At 47.3% G+C, this 22,500-nt stretch overlaps 1 protein-coding gene across 6 annotated transcripts in view; it reads right to left on the bottom strand.

Moving 5' to 3' along the window:
• The window catches only part of LOC308314193 (pleckstrin homology domain-containing family A member 5-like), a 93,761-nt gene that overhangs the window by 12,206 nt on the left and 59,055 nt on the right, over window positions 1–22,500 (bottom strand). For 4 of the 6 annotated variants that reach the window (XM_080761668.1, XM_080761665.1, XM_080761669.1 and 1 more), the window contains 10 exons: window positions 21,137–21,489; window positions 17,680–17,937; window positions 16,012–16,369; window positions 14,434–14,517; window positions 7,371–7,421; window positions 4,199–4,261; window positions 3,968–4,048; window positions 3,665–3,820; window positions 2,518–2,619; window positions 1,613–1,750 (listed from right to left, as the gene is read on the bottom strand). In XM_080761668.1, coding sequence (XP_080617794.1) covers window positions 1,613–1,750; window positions 2,518–2,619; window positions 3,665–3,820; window positions 3,968–4,048; window positions 4,199–4,261; window positions 7,371–7,421; window positions 14,434–14,517; window positions 16,012–16,369; window positions 17,680–17,937; window positions 21,137–21,489 — 1,644 coding nt within the window. The remainder of the gene's footprint in view (window positions 1–1,612; window positions 1,751–2,517; window positions 2,620–3,664; window positions 3,821–3,967; window positions 4,049–4,198; window positions 4,262–7,370; window positions 7,422–14,433; window positions 14,518–16,011; window positions 16,370–17,679; window positions 17,938–21,136; window positions 21,490–22,500) is intronic. The other 2 variants (XM_080761666.1, XM_080761667.1) reach the window with 2 other exon arrangements.

Genomic DNA, 22,500 nt, shown 5'->3' with positions numbered 1-22,500 from the left:
ATGTCCGGGCTGAGTAATTAATAATAATATCACTCTACTATAAAGTAATCAAGTCATTCTGATTATAATAGCATAGTTACAGTAAGTGATGTTTTTTGTTTTTGGTTTTGTTAAAACAAAACAGTTTTGCATCGTTTTTTTTAAAACTATATATAAATATTGTGATAGTAACCTATACTGCTATAGCGTGTTTGTCCAGTAACGGTGTTAAATAGCTCTATTGTGATAGTAACAGGGGTCTCTCTCGCTCTCTCTCTCTCTCCAGCTCTTTCTGTAAAACAGAAATTACATGTCCTGGTGGGCTGCCAAATTTCAGCCAATCAGGAGAGGACATCCATCCATCCGTCTGTGTGTGTGTGTGTGTGTGTGTGTGTGTGTGTGTGTGTGTACAGCTATAATCTCCGGCACGGTTGGTTGGTGCGGCCGATGTCAAACTTTATACACACACTCCCTGGATGCCAACGAAGCCCCAATGTTTCCACAGCGGCCTGTTATAGCGCCACCATGAGGCCGACTTTATATTACTCGTACACATTTTATCCATACATCACGTGACTCGGTATATATATACGGTACACCATCTCTATAGTCATGTGACCAACACGGACCACTTCCGCGTCCCCATATATTCCATCCCCATTGGCTATAAGATTGCCTCCCGGTTCAAGTTTCTGCAGATTTGTCAGTTGTGAACAAAACGCCTCAAATCACGAACACGGCGTGCAAATCTCCGTGAAATTATGCACACACACATTACCACTAGGCAGAGGAAGAAATGCCACTTAAAAAAAAGGTGCTACACACACCGGGTGCGCATGCGCGACGCGGCACAGGCGTTGCCGCGCGGCAACGCCTGGAAAATAGAACGGTGGCGTATCGGGAGCGTCAGGCGAGGCGTCAGCGCGCGTCGGACGCCGCCGGCGTGCGACAGGTTCATTAAAAATAACGGAGGCGGCTGTTTTGACGCGCGGCGTTCGCAGACGGTGTGTGCAGGGCTTTACCTATAATCGCACCAATCTGAATCTAGTGTTTGCGTGGGTTCAGGGTTTTATATGAACCCGCCAGGTCCCGCGTGTGATGATAATTTGACTCGGCCAATGAACCAAAGATAATTGTGTGTAATTGTGATACTTGTGTGAGGCCGCCCTGCCGCTATACGTGCCTGTGGGGTGTGCCCATGCACGCGCGCGTTGGGAGTGTGTGCGGCGCGCTGTTTGGGGATTTAGTGGTCAAAAAAGGAGGAGATATCAACCAGCGCAGCAACGCGACAATCCGGTAGGCTGCGCCACATTTCCTCCCAGCACTTGTAGCGACGAGAAACATTTGAAAAATAATAAATAACAGTATACATTATTTAAAGCCGCCTCAGCCAACCCCGCGGGTTAAAGGTCGGCCTGCGCAAAACACTAGCACACTCCCTAGAGGCCAAGACTAAACCTTTGCCCTGCATTTTCCACATCTGCCTGTTGTTGCGCCACCATGAGGCCAGATTGTAGATGTGCCTCACCTGGTGTGTGTGTGTGTGGGAGGTGTGGTGGATGATTGCAGATGTGCCTCACCTGGTGTGTGTGTGTGTGTGGAGGTGTGGTGGATGATTGCAGATGAGCCTCACCTGGTGTGTGGAGGTGTACAGGTTGCCGGGGTCTCCTTGGTTCCTCTGAGCTTTGTGTTTGCTCAGAACCTCCATGACGTCCTGGATCCTCCACAGCTCCTTCTGGATGTGCACGTGCTGCCGGCTGGGAGGTTCCGTCTGCACGCAGACACACATGCACACAGACACACACACACACACACACACACACACACACACACACACGCGTGCGCTCTCGCGCATGCACACACGCAAACACACACTTTAATTTTATTTTTTAACACCCGGCGATCGGCACTGTTATTAGGGGATCGGCGCGCTATGAGCTTGTATATCTGCTATTTTTCAATAGCTAAAGTATAACATAATGCTTAGTTAATGGGTCAAATCATTAATCGGCATGCAAAATATCACAATCGTGACGGCCGTACAGCGTCCATCAGAGGACACTGAGGGTCCATTTGGTTCTTTGCGTTTACCGCTAGAGCAGTCTAGTTCTAGTAGGACTACAGCAGTCTAGTTCTAGTAGGACTACAGCAGCGTAGTTCTAGTAGGACTACAGCAGCGTTGTTCTAGTAGGACTACAGCAGTGTAGTTCTAGTAGGACTACAGCAGTGTAGTTCTAGTAGGACTACAGCAGTGTAGTTCTAGTAGGACTACAGCAGTGCAGTTCTAGTAGGACTACAGCAGTGTAGTTCTAGTAGGACTACAGCAGTGTTGTTCTAGTAGGACTACAGCAGTGCGGTTCTAGTAGGACTACAGCAGTGCGGTTCTAGTAGGACTACAGCAGTGTGGTTCTAGTAGGACTACAGCAGTGTGGTTCTAGTAGGACTACAGCAGTGTAGTTCTAGTAGGACTACAGCAGTGTAGTTCTAGTAGGACTACAGCAGTGTAGTTCTAGTAGGACTACAGCAGTGTGATCCTACCTGAGGACTCCCCAGAGCCTCCAGCTGCTCCAGCAGGTTGCTCTTGGCTGCGTTCACGTCCGCCTCCAACCGGTGGTACTCTCTCCATGAACGCTCTAACTCCTACACACACACACACACACACACACACACACACACACACACACACACACACACACACACACACACACACACACACACACACACACACACACACACACACACACACACAGTTAAAACAAACGATCCATCTCCTGCATAGTGAACGCACACACAGCGTTGAAAAGATATAAATTAAAAAATGTAAACAAAATCTATTGGTCATTTCATCGTCAACTCCCCAGACAGTTTTTTTTTTTTTTACGTTGCTCGAGTCAATATTTAGATATTGTGGATATTCATTTTTTTGCCGGCAGTTCTCTACAGTGACTCGGGGGGGGGGGGGGGGGTTTAAAGGTCAAAGGTCTCACAGCAGAGACTCTGGGAACAGTTCTCTAGGGGGGGCGCATTCGGAAATGCGCACCGGGGATGTGGTCAGTTTGTTGAGTGCGGTGACTGGACGCGGTGACGTCACAGAGTGTGTTCAGTCAGTGTGCCTTTTTTACAAGCGACCACAGCTGTGACGCATTCACACTAATCACCCCGGACGACCTCAGCTTCAGGGTATAAGGGTCGCTCAGTGCGGGCACTCGGCACACCCGGTTGCGCCGCGCACTGGACTTTCGAACGACAACGCACCGAGTGCACTGAATAAACGGACGACAAGAGAGCACACCAGTGCGTTCAGGGGGAGCATTTCCGAAACGCGCCCTATACAGTGACTCGGGAGGGGGTTAAAGGTCAAAGGTCTTACGGCAGAGACTCGGGACAGTTCTCTACAGTGACTCGGGGGGGGGGTTAAAGGTCAAAGGTCTTACGGCAGAGACTCGGGACAGTTCTCTACAGTGACTCGGGGGGGGTTAAAGGTCAAAGGTCTTACGGCAGAGACTCGGGACAGTTCTCTACAGTGACTCGGGGGGGTTAAAGGTCAAAGGTCTTAGGGCAGAGACTCGGGACAGTTCTCTACAGTGACTCGGGGGGGGGGGGGTTAAAGGTCAAAGGTCTTACGGCAGAGACTCGGGACAGTTCTCGGCAGTGACTCGGGGGGGTTAAAGGTCAAAGGTCTTACGGCAGAGACTCGGGACAGTTCTCGGCAGGTTCCCAGGAGGCCGTTCTGCAGGTCGTCTCTCTGCTGCACGATGCCGTTCAGCGCCGACGCGTCGCTCTCGCAGCCAATCACCTCGATCTCCTGACTGGCCGACAGCAACGCCGTCTCGAGAGTGTGCTGCGCACGCACACACACACACACACACACACACACACGCACGCACACAGACACACATGAAATTAGATTGACAGACAGACATGCAGACAGAACAGACGGAACAGACGGAACAGACAGAACAGACAGAACAGACAGACAGTTCCATACCTTCTCTCTGTGAAGCTGTTTCAGTTTGGTCTCCTGGAGTCTCACCGACTTGTCCTGTTCACACAACCTGCTGAGTTTCGCCTGGGACAAACAAAAACATAATATCCATGAATTTGAGTCTCCATGGGGGTGAGTGATCGATAGAGAGAGATTCTGGGAGGGGCGAATATCCCTTTAAGGTGCAAGTTAGGTAGACACAGTAGTCACAGTGTGTGTTCATAGTGGACTTACGTCGACGTCCACCTCTTCAGTTCTACACATGTAGGCGGGGTCCCTGTAGTCCTCTGGACTGAACTGCAGGGGGAGACAGAGACACCCTCAGAAGGACAGACACACAGCATACAAACAAGTTGCATTTCTGATGTTGAAATGCCTTGTCGTTTAAATATGAAAACACACAAATATCTCTGCCTTGTCACATAATGCCGCAAAAATGGCAGAGTTGTCTCCGGGATTGTCTATTCCACTGAATAAGATGAGCCGACCGCGAACAGGCTCGCAGCCAGGCTAAACACAGTGCAGGGATGTTTCAACTTCAGCAACAGGCTAAACACAGTGCAGGGATGTTTCAACTTCAGCAACAACAACAATGCCGTGGTTTACGGAGGACCGCCATTGCAAAACAAGATGGCTGCCCGGACGCCAGCTCCACACAGCCGTGTGTTCTTCATACTTTGGTCTGACAAGCATTCTGTTTTGTCTGGTACAGCTGTGGTCGCCTTTCCGCCTGTGTGGAGTGCACGGGTGCGTGTAGTGTGTACTGTGCATGAGGGTGAGTGGTAGAAACACAGCGTATTTGAATGTAATCCCACTTGACGTCGTGTCTCCGGTCTAATGCATCTCTAGACCTCAAGAACACTCATGTTTGTTCTGTGGTTTCTGGAGAAAGAGCAAAACTCCACAGAATTGACGATATTCAGACCGCTGCCATCTTGCCCGGCGAGGTGCTAACTATAGGTGCAACTTCCCCATAGAACAGCCCATTCATCCAAACAGATCAGTCCTATCTAATTGTATTAAATGACGTCAAACTCACCAACATTGTAGCTGTACGGAAAGCTTTAATTATCCTCTTACTATCTGTACAGTTTTTGTTTCGTAAAAAATCCAACGTAGACATGTTATGAGCTACTTCCGGTCAATACATTCTGTGTCAGAGTTTGGGAGTGCTCGTTGGATATCACTCAACAGCCCATGCGCACCACCTGTTTTGAATTTGCACATTATGCAGCAGGAGGTTGCTTTACTGATAACGAGTGCTTCCAAACTCCAACACTTACGATACCGGCAGGGAATTTCTCGACAGGAAGTAGCTCATAACAAGTCTACAGTGGATTTTCATGAAACAAACACTTTGCAGATAGAAAGAGGATAATTCAAGCTTTTAATGCCGTCATCAGAGAGGACTTTTTTGTTTGGATGAATGGGCTGTTAATAGGAAGTTGCACCTTGCTGGCAAGATGGCCGCGGTCTGCATATCGTCAAAAGAGGACATTCCATGTTCCTACAGAACAATAATAGTACGTTTTAAAAGTCACATATTGTCTCTGTCTGGTGGAAACCTCGTTATGTCCAAGACCGTTACCGTTCAGGACTCAAATTAAAAAAGAGCAAAAGTAGCACGTCTACAACTAAAGCTCAAAATGTGTCGCGAGCTTGTGGGTCTGCTACTTTTGATACTCTGACACTATAGTATGGTCGACTAGGGCGCTAATTTACAAACAGAAAAAGGTTAGAATATGGAGATAAGTGGTTTCTGCCCCAAAACAGCGATATATAGCAACAACTTAACCCATTTTGATGTTAGCATCATGTTGTGCTTTAGCTATTGAAAAATAGCAGATCTACAAGCTCATAGCGCGCCACCGAGTGGCGCGCTACGAGCTTGTAGGTCCGCTATTTTTGAAAAATCGAAGAGCCGACTGACGTAGAAGACATTTTTGGAATCTGATCTCAGGTCAGAATGAAAAACTGTCAGGATGTAGAAGACATTTTTAGAATCTGATCTCAGGTCAGAATGGGTTAAATGACAGATGTGTTCCCAGCTTGAAAACAACAACAACATAGGTGTAACAGGTCTAAAAGAAGGATAAACGCTAGAACACCTATCCTCATTCAAAACCATCATAAACGTGCACATCAACTTACAATAAGCCCGCTAGCGTGCCACCAGGGAGTACCCCACCACCACCCACACGTTCACGACAGTCAGACCGTCAGTCATATTTGATAGTGTCTGTATATCTAGGGAAAATGTAACTAAATTCGGCAGCAGTAAGAATAGAATAGCGTATTCTCGCCGTCAGTTGATGCTTCAGTGGTGTGGAACCTTCCGCCGGGATGCTGTGTTTTATTTTTCAAACACAGTTCTTATGTGACACGATCTAAAAATCCCCCTTATGGGGATTACAATACAAAATACAAAAGGACAGGAACCCGTGGACTTAGCGCCCTCTACCGATATTGACGTCAGGACACGTCACGTCAGACATATTGATGTCAGGTGTTCTCCATTTGGGATAAAAAGTGGTACAAACAAATAAATAAATAAATACACAAATAAATAAATAAATGGGCCTCTATGGTCCGTTGAAGAAAAAAAAACAATGGCGTTGCGAACTTCCGTTCTTTAGTTATCGGCAGTTGAATATGGCTTGTTTTTTTTTTGTTTTTTTTACCAAAAACACAATCAGGGAAAGTAAATCATACATCCTTCAGCACTTCATCAGCACTTCATACATCCTTTAGCATTGGAGTGGACAGGCTGGAGACTGTTTGGATCATGTGATTTCCCGGGTTAGGGTTGGACAGTTAACCCATTTTGGTGTTAGCATTACGAAAAATAGAAGATCTACAAGCTCATAGCGCGCCACTCGAGCTTGTAGGTCTGCTATTTTTTAAGCTTTGAACCTTTGAATATATATATTCTTTCAAAGCTAACGTTTTTAACTCAAATCTTTGCTTCTGCAGGGGTGTCCCTGGAACAACACATTTTCAGATGGGGGTCGGCGGCCAATGACATGTGACATTTCTGGGGGTCCTTGACATGACAATGTATGAGAACCACTGACATAGAGACATGCGTTTTTAACCCATTCTGACCTGAGATCAGATTCATACAAGGTTTCCACTGGACACACACTGGTCTGATGAACCCATTCTGACCTGAGATCAGATTCTAAAAATGTCAGTCGTTCTTCGATTTTTCAAAAAATAGCAGACCTACAAGCTCGTAGCGCGCCACTCGGTGGCGCGCTACGAGCTTGTAGGTCTGCTATTTTTAAATAGCTAAAGCATAACATGATGCTAACACCAAAATGGGTTCCCGTTCAGAATGGGTTAAAGAAAACTGTCAGGACTTAGAAGGCCTCAGGTCTGAATGTGTTGAGGTCGGACCACACACCTGGTTGTCCAAATAGTGCATGTTCCTTTGAGGCTGAGGAGACAGGAAGTCCTTCGATTAGCGGAAGATAAGAAAAAAGAAGAGGAAAGAAGAGTCAGACAGAGGAAGGGATTACATCCAACCCGCCCATGCCCATGCGCGCACACACACGCGCACACACACACACACACGCGCGCGCACACACACACACACACACACACACGCGCGCACACACGCACACACAAGAAACGTCACAATAGAAAGATGAATAAAGGAAAGCGGAGGCAGCATTTCAAACACAATAGGGTGCGCTAAAGAATGAAGGAAGATTGCAAATCGACATAACCAATTAACAATTACAGATAGTGACTGCTGATAGTTTGGCGCTGCAGTGCAATGAGAGAGAGGGGACTGCAGGGATGTGATAATTCCCCCGGAGGAAAAGAAAATATTGCCTTCCCGGATAAGAGTTATATATATATATATATATAGCGTACAATCCGTTCTTATCACTTTCAGAGCGATTTGTTGGGAGGATAGAAATATCGACAGCCAACAAAAATCCATCAGAAGGATCCATCTGGAACGCAGTCGTTCACTCGTCCCCCGAAAAGTTGACTTTTTATCAGTAATTTATTTTTACACAATACGAGACGATTTCACGCGGCGCTCGTCTGTCATGACGACGGAAACTTCGACCTGTTTGACGCACTTTTCCCCGACGTCTACGTAAACGTTCATAAAGCGCTCACCCCGGGGCCTGCACGGATGTGGGTATAAGCACCAGTATCTTCTGCATTGTTCAATAAAAAAAGGCGCTTTAATCCGATCTGTGGCCATTTTTATTATAGAGTTATATAATGTATCAGAATGCGCCGACCGATGGGGGCGCGCGCAGTTGAAAGCACACGGCGAAGAGTGTGAGAAACCATCGCCTTTTATTGAACAATACGGAAGACACGGGTACGTATACCCGCCAGAGTAGAATTGCGAATAGAAATATAAAAGTGAAGCAAAAAGTGCGAAAACAGCCGTCAAATAAAATGCAATGCCTTGATTCCTACGAATTGCTAAGCTAAAATATGATTATTTTGGGCGGTACCCAGTTAGAATATGATTATTGTGGGGCGGTCCCCAGTTCAAATATGATTATTTGGGGGGGGGGGTCCCCAGTTAAAATATGATTATTTTGGGCGGTCCCTAGTTCAAATAAGATAATTTGGGGCGGTCCCCAGTTAAAATATGATTATTTTGGGCAGTCCCCAGTTCAAATATGATCATTTGGGGCGGTCCCCAGTTCAAATGTGATTATTTTGGGCGGTCCCCAGTTCAAATATGATAATTTGGGGCGGTCCCCAGTTCAAATATGATAATTTGGGGCGGTCCCCAGTTCAAATATGATCATTTGGGGCGGTCCCCAGTTCAAATGTGATTATTTTGGGCTGTCCCCAGTTCAAATATGATAATTTGGGGCGGTCCCCAGTTCAAATGTGATTATTTTGGGCTGTCCCCAGTTCAAATATGATCATTTGGGGCGGTCCCCAGTTCAAATGTGATTATTTTGGGCGGTCCCCAGTTCAAATATGATAATTTGGGGCGGTCCCCAGTTCAAATATGATAATTTGGGGCGGTCCCCAGTTCAAATATGATCATTTGGGGCGGTCCCCAGTTCAAATGTGATTATTTTGGGCTGTCCCCAGTTCGAATATGATCATTTGGGGCGGTCCCCAGTTCAAATGTGATTATTTTGGGGCGGTCCCCAGTTCAAATATGATAATTTGGGGCGGTCCCCAGTTCAAATGTGATTATTTTGGGCTGTCCCCAGTTCAAATATGATCATTTGGGGCGGTCCCCAGTTCAAATGTGATTATTTTGGGCGGTCCCCAGTTCAAATATGATAATTTGGGGCGGTCCCCAGTTCAAATAATATAATTTGGGGCGGTCCCCAGTTCAAATATGATTATGATTCACTATTTATTACTCAGAAAAGCTTGTCACTGCAGCAGTGAGGCATTACGGCACGAGGACACCCCGAAATACTCTGGACTGAACTGGATAGAGATGAATGATCCATGGTGAATGAAAACGGCACACACACACACACACACACACACACACACACACACACACACACGACGGTGCATTGGCGACCTCTGCTGGCCTGACCTTGGCGTTGCTGCCCGTGTCCAGGTCTAGCTGCATAAGCTGGGCTACAGTGTTGGCTCTGACGCTGTTTAGGTCAGCCTGCTGCCGACGCAACGCTATTAACAGCAAGGTTAACTCCTCTGACTGAGAGGAGAGGAGAGGAGCAGAGCAGAGGAGAGGAGAGTAGAGGAGGAGAGGACAGGGGAGGAGAGCAGAGGAGCAGAGCAGAGGGGAGGAGAGTAGAGGAGAGGACAGGACAGGGGAGGAGAGCAGAGGAGCAGAGCAGAGGGGAGGAGAGTAGAGGAGAGGACAGGGGAGGAGAGCAGAGGAGCAGAGCAGAGGGGAGGAGAGTAGAGGAGAGGACAGGGGAGGAGAGCAGAGGAGCAGAGCAGAGGGGAGGAGAGTAGAGGAGAGGACAGGGGAGGAGAGCAGAGGAGCAGAGCAGAGGGGAGGAGAGTAGAGGAGAGGACAGGGGAGGAGAGCAGAGGAGCAGAGCAGAGGGGAGGAGAGTAGAGGAGAGGACAGGGGAGGAGAGCAGAGGAGCAGAGCAGAGGGGAGGAGAGTAGAGGAGAGGACAGGGGAGGAGAGCAGAGGAGCAGAGCAGAGGGGAGGAGAGTAGAGGAGAGGACAGGGGAGGAGAGCAGAGGAGCAGAGCAGAGGGGAGGAGAGTAGAGGAGAGGACAGGGGAGGAGAGCAGAGGAGCAGAGGAGCAGAGGAGAGGGGAGGAGCAGAGCAGAGGAGAGGACAGGGGAGGAGAGCAGAGGAGCAGAGCAGAGGGGAGGAGAGTAGAGGAGAGGACAGGGGAGGAGAGCAGAGGAGCAGAGGAGCAGAGGAGCAGAGGAGAGGGGAGGAGAGTAGAGGAGAGGACAGGGGAGGAGAGCAGAGGAGCAGAGGAGCAGAGGACAGGGGAGGAGAGCAGAGGAGCAGAGCAGAGGAGAGGGGAGGAGAGTAGAGGAGAGGACAGGGGAGGAGAGCAGAGGAGCAGAGGACAGGGGAGGAGAGCAGAGGAGCAGAGCAGAGGAGAGGGGAGGAGAGTAGAGGAGAGGACAGGGGAGGAGAGCAGAGGAGCAGAGGACAGGGGAGGAGAGCAGAGGAGCAGAGCAGAGGAGAGGGGAGGAGAGTAGAGGAGAGGACAGGGGAGGAGAGCAGAGGAGCAGAGGACAGGGGAGGAGAGCAGAGGAGCAGAGCAGAGGAGAGGGGAGGAGAGTAGAGGAGAGGACAGGGGAGGAGAGCAGAGGAGCAGAGGACAGGGGAGGAGAGCAGAGGAGGAGAGCAGAGAGTAGGAGAGGAGAGCAGAAGAGGAGAGGAGAGAGTAGGAGAGGAGAACAGAGGAGAGTAGAGCAGAGGAGAGAAGAATAGAGGAGGGGAAGAGAGAGAGGAGAGGAGAGTGTTGCAGAGGAGTCATGCACTCAGGGTCCCATCAGCATCAACATGCATCACTATACGTTATGTACATGACACACAAACTCCGTTAATACTTTTTAAATCAATCGACCGATCGATTATCCAAGCATTAATAAGGTGTGCACATGATACAGGTAACAAGTAAATCACGTGATGCATGTTTAATATACTGCACACGAGTCTGTCTTTCATCTCTACACGAGTCGGAGGATGAAAGAGGGTCCGATCACACCAGAGGAAAGGGAGACTGCGTGCTGGACTGGTACCGTAACTTTTACTGTATAGGTTTCAATTACCGTGGATATACGGCTAAGACTTGTAGGAAACTCAAGGGGCTTCCGGACCGCTTTCGCCGTCGTAAAATCACGGTGAACCACAAGCTCACGGGGCTTATTGCTTTTCTAAAATGGTTACCAATATCAAGGTTTACATTTATTTATAATTTATTATCGACTTCACTGCAGGAATAATTGACACAATAAAGTATGTGGCACATTAACCTCCTTACTGACCAACCTAATTTAACATTGAATTGATAATTCTGCCAACACGATTCCTGTTTAAATTCGTCATTTTAATGCCAAAAGAAAAATCTGTGATATACATCTCTTTCACACACGGCAATCATATTGTAATATATATATTATTGCCACCAGGTGGCGGGAACGCGCCATTATGCCTATTTTGACCAAATCCAGCAAATCTGACGATGTCATTTCCGGTTGTACGCATCGCAACATCCACTGGCTTTCTGCATTCAGACAGACAGTCTGATGTCCGGAATGCTAAGCTATCATCGTTTATTTTCATAACTAAGTCAAATTAAGCTCTAATCAAGCCCAAAAGATCGCATTTTACGCAGCGATGCACATGAAGACGGACTGTTTTTGGTAGATTACATCAGCCGTTAGCCAAAAATGCTAAAAGTTGCTACATTTTGTTGTTATTATGCTCCCGATTTCAAGGGAGAGTGTCATTACGTCATTACGTCAGTTGGCCATGATGGATTTATGGCTTTCACTACGTCAACCACGTCACTGGCCATGAGAGGGTGTAAAAGCTCACAAATACACGGAAATATTACTCACCACGTGGGAAAAAATCACTGCAAACAGTAATACATACAGTGGACCTAGGCAGGTAGTGTTAGTGGGGCTAGGGGCTGAAATCCTGTAGGAGGTCACTTTTGGAACAACAATAGCAAAAATAGCAGATCTACAAGCTCACAAGAGAGAGCTTCCCTCCCCAGTAGAAACCAGTGGAGAACACTGACGTCACAACGGTGAACATTTATGCTCTTTAATAGTGATGTGCTATAATGGTGAACATGGAGGTTCTACAGTAGTGAACATGGAGGTTCTACAGCAGGTTGTAGTGAACATGGAGGTGCTATAATAGTGAACATGGAGGTTCTACAGTAGGTTGCAGTGAACATGGAGGTGCTATAATAGTGAACATGGAGGTTGTACAGTAGGTTGAAGTGAACATGGAGGTTCTACAGTAGGCTGTAGTGAACATGGAGGTTCTACAGTAGGCTGTAGTGAACATGGAGGTTCTACAGTAGGCTGTAGTGAACATGGAGGTGCTATAATAGTGAACATGGAGGTTCTACAGTAGGTTGTAGTGAACATGGAGGTGCTATAATAGTGAACATGGAGGTGCTATAATAGTGAACATGGAGGCTATAAAGTAGACTTTAGTGAACATGGAGGTTCTACAGTAGGCTGTAGTGAACATGGAGGTGCTATAATAGTGAACATGGAGGTTCTACAGTAGGTTGTAGTGAACATGGAGGTGCTATAATAGTGAACATGGAGGTTCTACAGTAGGATGTAGTGAACATGGAGGTTCTACAGTAGGTTGTAGTGAACATGGAGGTGCTATAATAGTGAACATGGAGGTTCTACAGTAGGCTGTAGTGAACATGGGAGGTTCTACAGTAGGCTGTAGTGAACATGGAGGTTCTACAGTAGGCTTTAGTGAACATGGAGGTTCTACAGTAGGCTGTAGTGGACATGGAGGTTCTACAGTAGGTTGTAGTGAACATGGAGGTTCTACAGTAGGCTGTAGTGAACATGGAGGTTCTACATTAGGCTGTAGTGACCATGGAGGTTCTACAGTAGGCTGTAGTGAACATGGAGGTTCTACAGTAGGCTGTAGTGAACATGGATGTTCTACAGTAGGTTGCAGTGAACATGGAGGTGCTATAATAGTGAACATGGAGGTTCTACAGTAGGCTGTAGTGAACATGGAGGTTCTACAGTAGGCTGTAGTGACCATGGAGGTTCTACAGTAGGCTGTAGTGAACATGGAGGTTCTACAGTAGGCTTTAGTGAACATGGAGGTAATACAGTAGGTTGAAGTGAACATGGAGGTTCTACAGTAGGCTGTAGTGACCATGGAGGTTCTACAGTAGGCTGTAGTGAACATGGAGGTTCTACAGTAGGCTTTAGTGAACATGGAGGTAATACAGTAGGTTGAAGTGAACATGGAGGTTCTACAGTAGGCTGTAGTGACCATGGAGGTTCTACAGTAGGCTGTAGTGAACATGGAGGTTCTACAGTAGGCTTTAGTGAACATGGAGGTAATACAGTAGGTTGAAGTGAACATGGAGGTTCTACAGTAGGCTGTAGTGACCATGGAGGTTCTACAGTAGGCTGTAGTGAACATGGAGGTTCAACAGTAGGCTGTAGTGAACATGGAGGCTATACAGTAGACTTTAGTGAACATGGAGGTTCTACAGTAGGCTGTAGTGAACATGGAGGTTCTACAGTAGACTTTAGTGAACATGGAGGTGCTACAGTAGGTTATAGTGAACATGGAGGTTGTACAGTATGCTGTAGTGAACATGGAGGTGCTACAGTAGGTTATAGTGAACATGGAGGTTATACAGTAGGTTGTAGTGAACATGGAGGTGCTACAGTAGGTTATAGTGAACATGGAGGTTATACAGTATGCTGTAGTGAACATGGAGGTGCTACAGTAGGTTATAGTGAACATGGAGGTTGTACAGTATGCTGTAGTGAACATGGAGGTGCTACAGTAGGTTATAGTGAACATGGAGGTTGTACAGTATGCTGTAGTGAACATGGAGGTGCTACAGTAGGTTATAGTGAACATGGAGGTTGTACAGTATGCTGTAGTGAACATGGAGGTGCTACAGTAGGTTATAGTGAACATGGAGGTTATACAGTATGCTGTAGTGAACATGGAGGTGCTACAGTAGGCTTTAGTGAACATGGGGGTTCTACAGTAGGCTTTAGTGACCATGTAGGTTCTACAGTAGGCTGTAGTGAACATGGAGGTTATACAGTATGCTGTAGTGAACATGGAGGTGCTACAGTAGGCTGTAGTGACCATGTAGGTTCTACAGTAGGCTGTAGTGAACATGGAGGTTCTACAGTAGGCTGTAGTGAACATGGAGGTTCTACAGTAGACTTTAGTGAACATGGAGGTGCTACAGTAGGTTATAGTGAACATGGAGGTTGTACAGTATGCTGTAGTGAACATGGAGGTGCTACAGTAGTGAACTCACAGTTTTCCCTTGCAGAGACTGAGTGCTGAGGTTCTGGACCGGAAGACCTGCTGGCGACGCCCTCCTGTCACCTGGATACGCATACTGAACACATGAAGACATGTTTAGTGTTCATTTACATTCTTAGGGATGCTTTCGATGAAATGATGTACAAACTATTTCATACAGATCAGTGTTTCCCAAACAGTAGGTCGGGATACATCTTTGTGTCATCAATCGGTGCCGGAAGTTCTTCAAAATAGGAGCTCTGGGGTGCCAGAGTTGTCTGGTCGCTTTTACTCTGAAACCCACGACCCGGAAACAATCTACTAAAAAAAAAGTTTACTTTACATTGCTAGCTTACATTGCGATCGTTTTAATTAAAAAACAGCTTTCATATTTTGCGGGAGAGACGGATGAGGAGCAGAAATGAAGCGCCAGTATTATCGATCTGTTCATAAGCACGGAGAGCGCCCTGGATTAGGAGAGACGAGTCATTCTTTCCACCGCGCTAACAGCTAAGTCAACGGTAAGCTAATTTTAGTGCAGAGCGTAGCATACGGTAGCCGAAAGGCGAACTGACAAATAAAAAAGGAAACAATTCAGAATATTCTTATCTCGCCCTGTGTCATTGAGGATGTGCGCGTCGGTTGGGACCTCGTCCTATGTACGGAATCGGTCAAAGATGAAGAAAAACACCAGGTTTCTGCTGTGAAAACTAATGCTGGTTTATTATTGTAACATATTTAGTTTAGAATACATTCACTGAATACCAGATAACAGTTTTTACGTTAAACTGGACTCGTTTAGTAACCTACAACCCAGGGGAAACTAAAAACTAAAACATAGAAATGTACAATGTTTTAGTCACATTTGAGTCATCTGAAATGTTTTAGTTCTTGTCTGGTTTTAGTTGACTAAATATAACATTTTAGTCAAATAGATAGTATCGTAATGCCTGATGTATGCTTGCCGAAAATAGCAGATCTACAAGCTTGTAGATTACAAACTTAACACCCGCACGCAGCGAAGCATACAATGACTTGTCTTAGGTCTACTGGAGTCCCTCTCGAGAGTCTTATATTTTTTTGACAGGGGACTCGTACGCACCGTCCCAGCCGTCCCACCACTTTTGATGCATATGCACCGTCCCGGCAAATTGTGCCTGATACGGCAGTGGTGCCAGATTACATACATCTGTATAACTAGCTCTCAATGATGACGTAAACAATACGTGGATTAAAGGACCCAATGCCAGAGTGTAATTGGTTTTTGGTGACGTAATGACGATATGTTTTAGTGTTGGGAGGATTAAAGGTAATGCTCCTGTGTATACATGTATGTAATCTGGCACCACTGCCGTATCAGGCACAGTTTGCTGGGACGGTGCATACGCATAAAAATTGGCGGGACGGCTGGGACGGTGCATGCGAGTCCCGGGCGAAACTAGTACTTGCGCGCTCTGCTTGCGCAAGTAAAAAGACCCAGAAGTAATGGGCTGCCTACGGGGGCCCTTCTAAGGACGTCTGGAGACGTGTGGGGTACAAATAGTGTCAACACCGACACTTTGTCCCCCACCGGTGTGCAACAAGTCGTCACCTTGGCGGCGTGCATCCTGTGGCGTCTGTCCACGCTGGCGTCCCCGGCTCCGACGCCGCGGTACACGGGGGAGGGTCCCTCCGAGCGCGCGCTGCTCATGTTGTAGGAGCGCAGGGGGGAGGGGTAGCCCCCGCCGTACATGGAGAGAGAGCCGTGGGAGGGCGAGGGGGGGATGGAGGGGCCGTGCGGCACGCGCTCCGACAGGTCCACCATGGTCTTGGGGCCGGGCATGTTGTTGGCGTAGAGTCCGCCGCCGCCGCCGCCCCCTCCTGGCGGGCCGCGGCAGTACGCCTGGCGCTGCTGCCACTCGTACAGCTGCCACAAGGTGGCATCTCTCACGGGCCGCCGTTGAGTGGGCCTGAAACCACAGGGAGAGTTTAGTTAGCTGGGGTGGGCCTGAAACCATGAGGAGTTTAGTTAACTGGGTGGGCCTGAAAACACATCGTTTAGTTAGCTGGGTGGGCCTGAAACCATGGAGAGTTTAGTTAACTGGGTGGGCCTGAAACCACATAGTCTACTTAGCTGGGTGGGCCTGAAACCATGAGGAGAGTTTAGTTAGCTGGGTGGGCCTGTTATCATAATGATAGTTTAGTTAGCTGGGTGGGCCCGTTAGCATGAGGATAGTTTAGTTAGCTGGGTGGGCCTGTTAGCATGAGGGTAGTTTAGTTAGCTGGGTGGGCCTGTTAGCATGAGGATAGTTTAGTTAGCTGGGTGGGCCTGTTAGCATGAGGATATTTTAGTTAGCTGGGTGGGCCTGTTAGCACAAGGAGAGTTTAGTTAGCTGGGTGGGCCTGAAACAATGGGGAGAGTTTAGTTAACTGGGTGGGCCGGTTAGCATGAGGAGACAGAGTTAAGTGGGCTACCTGGCCAACTATGAGGAAATGTACGTTAAATTGTCAGAAGTAATGAAGAATAACGATTTAATTTACAATTGCATTTACAATTGTAAATTTAAACATTGGAACAAAACACATTTCTGTTTGCCTTTCAGGCTTTTTAAACATACATACGAAATTACGAATGAAGAAAAGCAGAAGGGCAAAGAAAAAACAGAAAGACCAAGAAAGACAGAAAGAAAGAGTTCAACAATTGTAGCCGATGTACAAGTTCACAATGTATACATTTTCTTGTGACCACCGTAAATAGAGGTAACACCAAGACTGCATTTTAGTTTTCATTCTTGCATGCTGGGTCGAAGACAAACGCTTTTCGGCTATCCAGCGTTCATCAGTGAATGAGCTCACATTGTGAGCTTGTATATCAGCTATAGTTCAGCCAGTGGCGTGCACAGACATTTAGAGGGGCAGGTGCTCAATGAAAGAAAAAAAGGGCACCTTGTGCAGCACGTGGAACCGGGCCGGTTGCCTTAATAGTGTGAGATGTATAGATTCTGGGGCCTAAATAATATATTAGAAGCTTATCAATAATTGATCAATGTCACCATGGTCCACATAATGTACAGTGTACACTGTACAAATTTGTATTTTATTTTATAGGGCACATTGCCAAAAGGGCGTGGGCGCTTTAGCACCCCCTGGTGTCTATCTGTGCACGCCACTGAGTCCAGCCAGTCTTTTCCCAATAGATAAATCCATGCAGACGCATTGAAAGGATTCCGACAATTGTGCGTTGATCTCAAAACAATCACGACGTAACAATAACTCATACCACTGGGTGTGGTCGTACTGGGAGGAGGGGGGGCCCAACAGGGCGTGGTCATACTGGGGGGAGGGGCCTCCCAGGGCGTGGTCATACGGAGAGGCGGGGCCCAACAGGGCGTGGTCGTAGAGGGAGGGGCTCATGCTGCAGATGCTGTCCCTCTGGGCCATGCTGCCTCGGGGCATGGAGCGGTAGGCCGTGTCGCTGTAGAGCGCCCCCCTGTGGCTGGAGGGCATGTTCCTGGGAAGAGTCTGGTAGGAGGAGACACTGTGGGAGACATGAGGAGGGGGTTTAACAACATTTAGACCCGACGTCGGAATATAAAAAAAAACAGTCTTCTAAATCACGATAGTTTTGACTGAAATATATCAGTGGTGCTCAATATTTTATGTCAAGGACCCTAAAAAGTATGTAATTGGCCGCCGACCCCCAAAATATGTTGTTCCAGGGACCTCCCCCCAGAAGCAAAGATTTGACTTAAAACGTTGACTCTGTAACAATATTCAAGGATTCGAGGCACATTTTCACGGTTTTTCAAAAATAGCAGACCTACAAGCTCATAGCGCGGCACTCAGTGCTGCACTATGAGCTTGTAGATGTGCAATTTTTCAATAGCTAAAGGACTTCAAATGGACTTCAAAGTAAGATACTTTTTTTTCTTTTTGTATTATAAATATTATTCTCCGGTATCGGCATTCAGTATCGGTATCGGCTAACACAGAAATTGTGGCGTCGGGATCGGAAACGATAAAAGTGTACCTAACCCAATTTTGGACGGGAACCGCTTTTGGTGTTTTAAGGATTACGTTATACTGTAGCTATTGACAAATGGCAGATCTACAAGCTCGTAGCGCGGCACCGAGTGCCGCGCTACGAGCTTGTAGGTCCGATACTTTTGAAAGATCGTGAAAATGTATGCTTCTGGGAGGGTCCCTGGAACAACATATTTTCAGATGGGGGTCGGTGGGCCAATTACATAATAATCTTGGGGGACCTTGACATGAAAATGTTTGAGAACGACTGACAGGATTTGTCAGGATTCAGAAGACTCAAGCCCACCACACACCGGCTGCGTCCGCCGCGCGAGCCGCCTCCATTATTTTCAATGAAGCTATCGCACACCGGCTCCGTCCGCCGCGCCGCCCGGCGCGCCGATAGAACATGCGCCGCGCACGCGCCGCGCCGCAGACGGTGTGCGATGGGCTTAAATGGGTTAAAGTTTAAACCATGTTTCTTTCTCTCTCTTTCTCCCAGGCAGGCACTTTTACCACTGCTGTGCCACCTGAAATTCAGTGACTTGCTGTGCAGGCCAGGAGGCAAACCAGTGACATTCTGATAACTATAGACGACCACTCCCATTGCGCAGACAGACAGGCAGACAGACAGAGAGCGAGAGAGCGAGCGAGAGAGAGAGATGAGTCAGCAGCAGGCATCAGTTCCACAGTGTCTGGGCTGCTATTGGATCTAGTCCTGCTGCATCAGCACACTGTGGCTGCACTGCATCAGACTGACGACTGTCTGTCTGTCTGACCACGAGGAGGTGAGACAGGACACTGCAGGTCTGACCATGAAGACCATGGAGAGGTGAGACAGTACCGTGTGTATGTGTGTGTGTGTGTGTGTGGACTAGATGCCATGTCCCTGACATTCGTCATGAAGCAGTACTAAAGCCAATAGTTTCATAGGGGAAACCGTGCCATGTTTTGATCTATTGTGAAAAAAAAGTCCTATATCTTCTCCACTTCATGCCAGGAGGTGGCAGTGTTCTGCAGGAATCTGCAACACCTCACTACTGTTACTCGAATAAAACAACTGTAGTTTTGCAACACAACTTTATTGTCGGCACGACGCCAGACCCCAACACAACAACTGACTCGCAGTATCACAACATCCGGTTTGTAAACGCCGGTCTTCCCTTAACGTCACAGTGCATCACATAACACATACACTCACTAGAAGTAGTAAGCAGGGAACAACATTAACTTAACAAACTCACTGTCTCTTAAAAAAAAGAAAAAATGCATTGCAATAAATTCAAAACAAATACGGAAACAAGCAGCTTCAAAGTTTTTTTTTTTTTTTGCGCCGGTCTTCCCTTAAGGTCACAGTGCATCACATAACACATACACTCACTAGAAGTAGTAAGCAGGGAACAACATTAACTTAACAACTACCACCACCAACAGCTGTGTACACACACACACACACACACACACACACACACACACACACACACACACACCCTACGACTGATCATCCACGTTTCAGCCTTAAAGGGCCCTTTTGCAATCTTATTGTAATGATGTTTGGGAGACAATAAACGCTTTCCTGGTTTTTTTTGTATGTGGGTTAATATGTGTGTTTTTTTTTTTTTTGATATTTCTGTATTTCAAAGTGTCCATGGGCTCCATGATGTCATGGATCATGGATGGACACTGGGCTCACTTATTTCCTGGACTACATTGTTGTCTCAGTGAGACAGCCCTCACCCTATCCACAAGGAGGAGCAGTGGACCAAAGCATTATGGGAATTGCAGTCCAGGAAGGAAGTGACCCCAGTGTCCACCATGACATCCTGGAGCAGGTGTGAGAACCACTGGCATAACCAACAGTGTTGATTTCGTGGTTTAACATCGGTCTATTATAATGTCTAATGTGCAAGCATCTACTCGCCCACTAGGTGGCAGTTGGTGTATTTTATTACATGGATGCGATGCGTTAAAAATGTTTAGAGATTGTATAAAGTTTATAAACTGTACTGACGTCACGTGCCACTTTTTGTTTAGAGTTGAGATGTAGTTATAACTGTACATAATGAGTTTTACACTATATCATCAATCGTAAAGTATAGGCTATCAGCCGACGGAGCGAGACGCAAGACGTTACCGACGCAACGCAAGGGAGGAAACTTTCTCTCACCCAGCGTTGCTTATGTATTCTTGCGCCGATTGCGTTCGACTCCGTCGAGCACTTAAAAACTAAGACGGAAAAAGTTCGTCGACTACCTTTTTCCACTGACGAAAACTAAATGGAAACTACGTAAAAAAACTAGGCTATGATGACTACAACTAAGACTAAATGTATTGACAATTTTCTCAACAAATAAAAACTAGACTAAAGTGTTTGGAAAGGGACTATATTGGACAAGAGATGCAGTATAAGTCATTTTACACTTGGTTGCATGCTGAAAATAGCCGATCTACATGTCGTGCTTTAGCTATTAAAAAATAGCAGATCTACAAGCTCATAGCGCGCCACCGAGTGGCGCGCTACGAGCTTGTAGGTCTAGCTATTTTTGAAAAATCGAAGAGGTCTAGCTATTTTTGAAAAATCGAAGAACGACTGACATTTTTTTAGAATCTGATCTCAGGTCAGAACGGGTTCATCAGACCAGTAGTGTGTGTCCAGTGGAAACCTCGTATGAATCTGATCTCAGGTCAGAATGGGTTAAAAAAAAAACACCAACCTCCTGGTGTCGTCGTCGGGGCAGCGCCCTCTCTGCTGCGTCCGGACCCACTGCTGCAGCTGCTGCATGGAGTTGGTTCTGCTCAGGCTCCGCCCCCCCCCCACCTCGTTGTCAAGGCGACAGGGGGTGGCGCTCCTCATGTTTGGGGCTCCGCCTCCGTCCACCATGGTCTCGGTCGGGCTGTGGTCGCCACCACCGTTTACCTCCACCGGGGGGCGGTAGTAGTGGTGGGGGGCGTCGGCCTCCGTGAGGGGGGCGCGCGGCGAGCCGGAGGGCGTGGCCTGGGGGAGGAGGGCGTCGGCCTGGCCTGGGGGGGGCGTGGCCGGCTGCTGCTGCTGCTTGACGCTGTTGATCTGTTGGGGCGAACGACAAAGTTGAACGATTGTGGTTTTTAAGTTTATTGGCATTTTGTGTTTTGAAATGAAAATGCGTCGTCGTCGTACAAGAATAAACTACAAGCGGTGTCTCCGTTGTGCGTCTTCCCCCCCTATCGTCTCCCTCCTTTGTTCGTTTATGAAACGGCCAACGGCGCGCACGTCGAATCGAATCGAAGTCGTATGCGATTGATGATTCGTATCCTTTTATTTTCCACACACGCGTAGTCTCGGAAGCGTGTGGGTTGTTTTGACTCTTCGCGCCGTTTTCAGACGATGGGTCCATTGCTTGCTCGTCCCATTGGCTTAAGAGGTAGCCTGAGACGAGGCAGCCAATCAGGACTATAGGTCGTGACTATGTAATGACAATGAGGCATCTATATAAAAATATAGATGCCTCATTGGCCGCTGCAGTTCGTCGGAGCCATGTGGTGTGTCGACGGGAGGGGGCGGAAACAATTTACACTCTGGGGGCAGAAATGCGCCGCTAGTGTGGACTGTGGAAGGCACGCTATACCATATCAATGGCAAGTATTTCATACAACTTAAGTTAAAAAAATCTGAACTATCCCTTTAAGATCTGCAATATTCACTACTTCTTCTTGGAATGCATTGGACCTCAATTTCCCAGAACCCTTTGCATGCCAGTGCGACGGGATGTTGTTTCCGATGACGTCATCGAAACGCGTCACCTATCCCACTCTGGCCGATGGATGTCTTAATACAGGGTTACTAAAAACGCAAATTAAACAATGAAAACAAAACTCGTGTAACACTTTATTGGGAGGGAAGCTGTTCTGCAATCAATTAACTCGTGTAAACTCGTGAATGGGAGGGAAAGTGTTTTAATAAATGAAATAAAAGAGATTCATGGAATCTCTGTTTTATTTTTTGAGTGGCGCAACCACTCCTACAACCAGCAATGTCTGTGTACACCTATGTGTTGTTCACCTATGCATGTGACCTGTATGTGACGTTAATGAGCACCAG

The sequence above is a fragment of the Protomyctophum bolini genome (genome assembly GCF_963924005.1).
Source record: "Protomyctophum bolini genome assembly, chromosome: 4".
In the NCBI taxonomy this organism is placed as follows: Eukaryota; Metazoa; Chordata; class Actinopteri; order Myctophiformes; family Myctophidae; genus Protomyctophum; species Protomyctophum bolini.
Note: the sequence above shows the minus strand (reverse complement) of the source record. Positions and strands in the feature narration are given on the sequence as shown.